The sequence below is a fragment of the Triplophysa dalaica genome, chromosome 4, assembly GCF_015846415.1.
Source record: "Triplophysa dalaica isolate WHDGS20190420 chromosome 4, ASM1584641v1, whole genome shotgun sequence".
NCBI lineage: Eukaryota > Metazoa > Chordata > Actinopteri > Cypriniformes > Nemacheilidae > Triplophysa > Triplophysa dalaica.
In genome coordinates, this window is record NC_079545.1 from 10868036 (window position 1) to 10876807 (window position 8772).

Here is an 8772-nt window from a genome sequence, read left to right on the forward strand (position 1 = left end):
TCACCTTTGGACTTACAACTTGGCACACAGCTTACTTTCAAACACGGAAACATAACAGACTGCATGAAATGTCATTTTCATGATCTCATGCTACCTACTCTTTAAGAAAGAAATTGCGTGAGCAGTTACATACATAGAACGAGTACACCAGGGTCAGAAACTAAAAAAGAAAAATTCAGGTGGGGCGCGAGGCCCTGTGAGGTCACACACCTGGCACAACCTGGCTCTGACCATAAAGGGGTCATATGGTTGGAAATACGTGTTTTTCTGTGTCTTTGGTGTGAAGTTGCACATGCATGTATTAGACATGTAAAATTTCTAAGATTGAAGTGTCGGAACAAAAGATGCATTCTATCTAAAAAGCGAATGCTGACCTGCCTGAAACGCCTCGTGTAACCACACCCCAATGCATGTACGTCACTTTGTGGTGTGGTTTGACTAAGACCGCCAAAATGTAAACGCAGTTAAGGTGGGCGGTCTTATAAATCTCATTGTACCGTCGCCGGCGCGGCCTGATGTTCCGAATATGGAAAGAGGGGATAACATTTCCGTGCAGAATTCGACTAATCAGTACGCACTAGGGACCTGGCCATTCAAAGCACACCTCGCTTTTCAGAGAGATGAGCTTTGTAAAATATCTGCGCGTTTCAGAGAGGCGGAGCAAAGATGAGATATAAACATATCACGGTATGTGGACAATACAGCGGTTTTTAACCATAAATCGTGTATACACTGTATTACTCTTAAAGCAAACAATAATATTCGTTTTAGCCGAGTCAAATGACCCCTTTAATAGATCCAAACCTAACAGATAGGCTTTAAAACAAACTCAACTTGGAACATTGGAATGCACTTAATAAATCCCACCATGAATATTTACCCATTCAGAACGGAGGTGTTTGGATAAACCACTTTTCAAATCTCTGTAATATAAAAAAAGGAGCATGAACATATTACCACAGTCAGTTCTGACGACGTCGCCAGTTCGTCTTCATTTGGTCACCGTGAAGTTTTGTGAACACGTTCTGAGGACGCCTTTGCAACGTTACGTTTCTTAAAAATGTTGCATACGTCCTAGCCACGTCCTCAAATAAAGTCGTGTATCAATCCAATGGAGAATGTTGTAGCGACGTGACGTACTCGTCTTCAGAGAACATGGACACTAGTCATTTGATTAATGAATCTGGTCATTTATATTGATGATGTTGTGGAAACTGCATGATCAGAGTAAGATCTGTTATCATTTCAAGACGAATGTAGAATTCTGACAGCTTTAAGCAGAGTATTAAACAGAGTATAATTCGATACCGCAACGACACTGCTATTCTATTTATTTGCGCGCGTCTGATACGTTAACGGTCATATCTTTTTTCGTCACTGCCCGATTTTGCTATTGTGGTTTATTAATATTCTTTCTTTACTTTAAAGTTTATACCTTACAGATGTGAGTGTTAACACATATTTTACTGATTTTCGATCGATTTGTCGCGTGGAACGGACGCTGATGTTTGTGAATGTGACTAAAGCTTTTGATTGTTGTTTAAAACGGACAACCTGCTAAATTGATAAAGACAATAACACATAAAGATAATAACATAATGTTTAGCTAAAACATAAAGTTTATTCATCTCTTTCAATAAATATCTACTTTAAATCCTCTATATTGTCTAGAAGTATTTGATTATTTATGTCATGTACTATAAAATATCAGATTGTGTTGTACAGTGCTGCGTTCAGTTTTATAATCGTTATACTGTGCTTATACATAGTTGAACAGAGAATTACTCCAATTGTGAATAAAATTGAATCTTAACACACATATGAAATCACAAATTAATTTAATTAATTAATTTTTAAGGTTAATTTTGTGCAGAAACTTAAAGCTCTTGCTATGAGAGTGGTAATATAGGTTGTGAATATACTCAGATAGAGACCTTAGGGCACAGACCTTGACATTTCTTACTCCTCAGTAGTCTGTACATTATAACAAATTATCAAATTAAAAATATAAGTCATTTTTTAAAGTTGTCTCCTTTAAGCAGGAAAACACACAGATTGGCTATTATAAACTGTCATCACTTGAATAAAATGTATAGCTTCATGGCAGCCTAAAAACAGGAAACTTAACCACAGAACATGCATGGATGATCTGCCCAATTCTAAAGAAACTATTTTAAAAAATCAGACCGAGGCTGAGCCCAAAAAAACCCATTTGTGGTCTTTGCAATTGACCACTTGACTACTTTCATGACGTATTTCCTGTCTTTGGCCCAAGTGTTCTAGTAGGCGAGAAGATCCCAAGTGAACATGTAGTATTTCTAACACGATGCGACACACTTAGCAAGTGCAAAAATATGATGTTAATTAATGTGGTGTTTCTAATTATGAGATAAAAAGTAGTTTTACAAAAAACATAACTCTGGAGTTTTCACCAATAAAATATGTTACACTACATTTAACTACGAAATGATATGTAATATCTAATTATATAGTCAAATCAGATTTATTTTTATTGCACATTATTTGTATTGTATCAAAGCAGCTGTACCCAAAAAAACTAAAGAAAACCACATGTTAGCCAAACATAGATAAAATAAAGATATAACCTTATAAAGTAGTAGTATAACACACTGGAAAGCATTCCGCAACATCTCGCAAGACCCAGGCAAAAAGTCTGATGATTCATATCCAGAACATGATGCATGATGGGATACGCTTAGCCTCAATACTGCTTCGAAGCGGTATTTAAGCTAGTGTGGGTTTAGTGTGCAGTGCCCTTTGGCATTTTTAAGACATTGGAAACACTTGCACTCTTCCTTTTTGTCGCGTGCACACGCTCTCAAGTGGCTAAGACCACAACCGGGGGTATTTGGGCTGTTTCCAAATACCCCCACTTGCGGTCTTGGCCACTTGAGAGAGATATGACAGGGCTCAACATTAACGCTTTTCCGAGACAAGTGAATGTTTGTATGGACAAGTGACAGAGAATTTTACTTGCCAGACCGGCCAAGTAACTTGAAAAAAAAAACAGTGTGACACATATGTAGGATAATAAAAATATGTGCATTAGACAGAGCTTCGTGTTTGTGCTTTTTTGTCTGTGATAATAATCGATGGCGCACCCCACTGAGTCCATGGGGACTAGTGATGGGAAGTCCGGCTCTCTTCCCATAGAAGAGCCGGCTCTTATGGCTCCAAAATGGCTCTTTACTTAGTATCACCTTATATTTTAGCCCAATTATCAATTGTGAATAGTTTCGGTATTATTAAGCATTTTGTATAATGTTTTTCAAAAAATACTTATTTTTAGGCATTTTTTGTTACGAGAAAAATTCTTATATTTGATGTTTTTGATAAAACTTTAATTGAACACAGAACCACAGCAAACAAATCAATTAAATGCAAAAATCTTAACATTTAAGTGATAGTTCACCCAAAAATGAAAATGTTGTTATCATTTGCTCACCCTCATGTCATACCTGTATAAATTAGAAAGATATTTGTAAGAATGTTAGCAATTTCCAATTCTGTGACATCATTGACTGCCATAATAGGAACAATTCAATGGTAGTCAAAGGTCCCCAGAACAGAACAAAAAAAATAATATATTTTTCCTACCATGGAAGTGGATCATGTCACAGATCTGAAAATTGCTCTCATTCTTAATAAAATAAAATGTCCTGTTAAATCGAACATTTAGACAAAAAATACTGTAGTGTGCTATAGTACTTGCTATTGAAAATTGAAGTGCCCTTGTAGTAAATTGATAAACACTGTATACTATAGTAAAGTAAAAAAAACAATATAGGAAGAATTTTACTGCAGTTAGTAAATACTATAGTATACTACATTAATTTATGTGGACAAATATTCCACTATTGTATAGTAAAAAAGGAAAAAAACAGAACTTGGAAATATCAAAACAAATTTAGGTAATCTAAAAATGATATGGCCCCAATTTATTTAACATTAATGTCTTCTGTCAGTAATCTGCCTATTCATAATGAATTCACTTACACATTTCTGATTCGTAATTGCGATAATAGTGTTTGTAATGCATTTGTAATGCTAGTTTGTTGAGGTGATAACTACGGTTGTATTACCTCTGTCAGTTGGCTTTCTAATGGGGTATTGTTTTGTTCAACGTGACAATTAAAAGAGCTCTCGAGCATTTGTCCTCAGGGTTTCCCCAACACATCTGAATTTCCGATCATAATCATTCAACATGTTGAATATTTAAGAATTTGCGATCGGGCTGGCTCCGATGTTCTTCAGATCTGGTTCATTCACTCTTAACACACATCACCCCACTGGAAATTATGATAAGATAATCTTTAGAGCTGTTTAAGATCATCAGGACTTTACCTAGGAACTCTCAGAAGGGATAGAAATTGACCTGATTATCTTTAAGTGTGGGTAACGGAGTCAAGCTAGTGAAGTGCTGTGCAGTATGTAAACCTCACTTCCCGGCCTCAAGGACGCTCTAGCGACAGATGCTAGAGACTGCGTTCTTTAGCCTCCTCGCTAGAGCGCCCAACTCCCATACCGGACCGACCCGGTTCGAGGCCTGCTTAGAGCGGTGCGGAGCGTTCCGGTTACATGGGCCCAACATAAGTTCTATCAACTCTGGGTAGGCTTACATTGAGTTAAGCGCGTGCACGACAACTACGACAAACCATGATAAATGGAGCTCTAATATGACGATTCACCATGGCAACTGCACCAAAAATGCAACATGGTTGGAATGGCTGCATGTAAAGCCTACCTTTATCGAAAATTATTCATGCACTCTATTTATACATTTTTTAAGCCATTTCGTATCCTTCATAGAAAACTTCCATTTGTGAGAAAATGTAAAGGAAAAAATATGCTCTGATGTAATACACTGCCAGGATGGCTGATGTTGTTGATGTAAGAATGGATTGATGTGTTTTGATTGATCTAATTCACTGTACAGAGAAATGGTACAGTTTTAATAAAAATGCACAGGAAAAAAATCCACTCAGGACCTAAATTGCTCTTCTGAAATTAAAGAACATCCCTATGAATTAATGCAGCCTCTTCACATAAAGGATCCTCTGTTAAAGCACAAATGGCATTTTAATCACCTAGTTGGGGTCTGTGTGATCAAAATGTGTGCCATGAATGACTGTATTAATGAATAAATGAATGACGTACAACTTTGCACTGTAAAAACGGGGAGGAGATTTATAGAAACTGTGTATGTCAAAGAAAACTTTCTCCCGACCATGTTATGTTCACAAAGTAAGTTACTATGGTTACTGACTCTGAGTACAAGTTTCCGCTCTTTTAGAAACGGGCTTGAGTTACTCGCTTTCTCGGGTTTGACCTCACATTCTAAAATAGCAAACCCAGAGTTTCCCTCATTTCAGGGATTAATATACTCTCTGTTTTCACAAAACCTCCTTTCTGAAACGGGTCCCAGGTAGGATATTTAAATAGTTAAATAAAATGTATAAATGTGTGACTGACTATCCACTGATTCCAGGAAATCTGGAACTGTCCCCATGCTGCATGTCCGTTCCAGGGCTGAGTGGTCAGCTAAGCTGCCAGTACAAGTGTCAATAAAGGTTTTCTTGATGATGCATAAGAAGAGAACTATGAGAACAAATAAATTCACTTAATTGAGTATATGAGTGGAATGTGCTGCCAGCATATAAAAAGAATCTGCATTTCTTGCTGTGGTCTTCTCCAGAACCGACTTGCACCACCTGCTGGTGAAGCGGTCTGGCAGCAGAAAGAGATCATGCACCTATGGATTCGGCTCGTATTGCTTCTCCTGAGATTCCCTGATGTGAAACTTTGAATTCCAAGCCGAATTTGAACCACTGAATCTGTGGAAGCAACTTTTTAACCAAAATAGTATGGACTGAAAATTGTCTGTTGAATATTAAAGGTTGTATTTTAAAACATGTTGAATTTTTTTAATAAAATTAAAAAGGTGAATTTTTAAACGGTGAAATTTATGAAATGTTTCAATTTGAAATATTCACAGCTTAACTTTAAAACCATATTGAATTTCAGACTCTAAAAATGCAACCACTGGTAATGCAACAGATTTATTTTTGATTAGTGGTAAACTAACATTCTTTTGTTTCAAAGACATTGAAATACTTCCATAAACTGAACTCTAAACATTGGATCTTTGGAATGTATAAGTCATAGTTGGATTGATCTCTTTCCAAGACAGGGGAACCCTTTCAGATTCATTATCTTGAAAATAAATTGAATAAAAGAATATGCACATCATCATACACAGACCTAAAATTACACACACATTGAAAGTCATCAAAATAAAAAAGGTAAAAAATATTTTAATTCACTGAACTGTGTAATGCAACTCAGGTAGAAAATATTTTTTGTCTATAATGGATAAATATTGATGTTTAATATAAAATAAGAACAACATACACAGATTACATATATATATTTACATTTTTTCAAAGTAACTTCCATTTTGTCAAAGGAGCCAGGTGTGTTTCACCTGATTGTATATGAGTGTTTCAAGCATTGAAAAATATGCATAATATATTTAAGGTCATATAACGTGTTTTTTGAGCTACTACAACTATTTACAAGGATAGTTGAAAAATATACCTATCCTATGGTGTGACAACAAAACATTTGAAAACACACTATAATATTTTAAATTATATGAATATTTTTTATGTCACACCATAGGACACGTGTACAAAGGACAGGATAAACCATATTTGCCCGAAAGCATTTAAATATGGACGCCCTTTGCTTTTATAAAATTTACTGTAACACAATGCTTTGTGGAGTGTATTGCTTTTATAAAACTGTTATTCCATATACGTAGCAAGGTTTCATAAAATAATGTAAACAAAGTGATATTTAGGCTATGTAATGGAGTTAGCTGTTACAAATAGGGGTATTCATAACGGCTTAGAACTCGACACAGCCAATCAGCATCAAGGACCAGAACTGACCGTTTTATAATTGTCAACCACCCACAGTGTATTTATGCACTGCTCTTATTTAACAAATGGAGTCTATGATCTGCTGTATTTTCAATACCATCAGGGTCATGCGTCATCCAGTGCATTTTAACACTACATTCTCCTAAAATGTAGATGAGAGGACACGTGAAGCAGTGTGTTGTAGCAAGTGCCGTTGCTGTAGGAAGTCCATATTTAAATGCATTCGGGTATAGATTATTTGTCGTAGCTTGAAGCAGGGTTAAAAAAATTTGCGGGCCCCAGCACACAAAGTATACGACCTTGACAGCACAAATAATCTGTGTCTGCTTCTTACATGGTACACATGTATTGTGAAAGGATTTGGTCGCCACACAGCAACTGACAAACATTACAAAAGCAGGTATGACAAGCCCGAACAGAAGTCGCGACACAACGACAGCCTTCAGCTTTTTAATGGCACCTGGAGATGTTTTAAAATAAAAGTCATAATCGTCAACACACCGAACCAGCTGAATCTCTCTGGAAAACAGCGATGGCATCGCAAGGACAGCCGCTAAAGTCCAAGAGAATAAAATCAGAAAAATGTTGCAGTTCTTGGACCTTTTTATGCATGCACTTTTGGAAAAAGCAGAGTTAAAGCTCCAAAGACTCAGGATGGTCGCTGTGGAATACATGCTACCGTAGGTGATGTAGGACGACAGCTTGCAAGTCACAGTTCCATAGTACCATTCGAAGTCATAATAAGCATAGAGCAATTGAAACACTAAAGCTCCACAGAATATTAAGTGTGTTGCAGCCAAAGCCAAAACCCAAATGGCAATTTTCTTGTAACTCTTGTACCTCTGCCATCCAACGAACACAAGGATGAAGTTGAGGGACAGACCCAGGACAAGGACGATTCCGTATGTAACAAGGTACATCATCCTGATCTGATATTGGTAAGGCTCTTTCTCAGTTTGATTTTCATTACGCTCAGAAAACAATTCTTCATAGTCTGGGGTGGTCGACATCTTGTACAGCCTGAGGGAAAACAAACACACAATGAGACACTGAAACACTGAGGATCCAGGGAATTTGTGCAGTGTTTTCATAACACGGTAATGGATAAAAACACACACAAAAGAACAGTCTATGAGCCTTTACAAACTCTGAACTGTACATGCTAGTAAATAGCAAACTACATTCATCCTGATACCACCCAAGGCAAAAAAAAGATATGTAACTGCATATGACATGCATGAACATTATAATAAAAGTACAGATTACAGAGAACACAGTACATCTGCAAAATTTAATACATTTTCTTAATCCAATTGCATTCTGAATATTTTCTGCGTAAAAGCTCTTACCTTTGGCATTGAAACAAAAGAATCAATAAAAGAGAGCTCTGATAAAAGAGAATGAACGTTGAGAAACTGCAGAGTGTGATACTGTGGTCTGCTGTTCACAAAAGATCTTTGCATGAGGGAGACATTGGAATGCATACAGCAGTTCTACTCTGGGTGTGGTTTCAGAGGAGAAATCGAGGCTGTTAACCCACTATTATCCTAGGGATTAATTTGACACCATTCCCTAATTTTTATGAGGACAACTCGGTGAACACAACATTAACATGATGTGATTTATTTCAATGCCTTATACACACTTTGTAGCATCAGTGTTCCTTGTGGTCAATTTGACCCCAAGCTCATTAAGCTGTATAAGACATAAGAAATTTCACACCCATTTGTTTTTTAGGTGATATTGAGATCATTATTACATGCTATAATGTTATAATATTCCCTATGATTTCATATTTTCTTTATAA

General features: G+C 36.5%; 1 protein-coding gene across 1 annotated transcript; it reads right to left on the reverse strand.

The window, feature by feature from the left end:
* Window positions 1-6064: 6064 nt before the first annotated feature.
* On the reverse strand, window positions 6065-8445 carry LOC130419589 (chemerin-like receptor 1). The gene is made up of 2 exons (XM_056746433.1): window positions 8315-8445; window positions 6065-7985 (listed from the first exon to the last, which is right to left on the reverse strand). Exon 2 carries the CDS (start codon window positions 7973-7975, stop codon window positions 7007-7009), a length of 969 nt encoding a protein of 322 aa, XP_056602411.1. The 5' UTR covers window positions 7976-7985; window positions 8315-8445; the 3' UTR covers window positions 6065-7006.
* Between the last annotated feature and the right edge of the window lie 327 nt (window positions 8446-8772).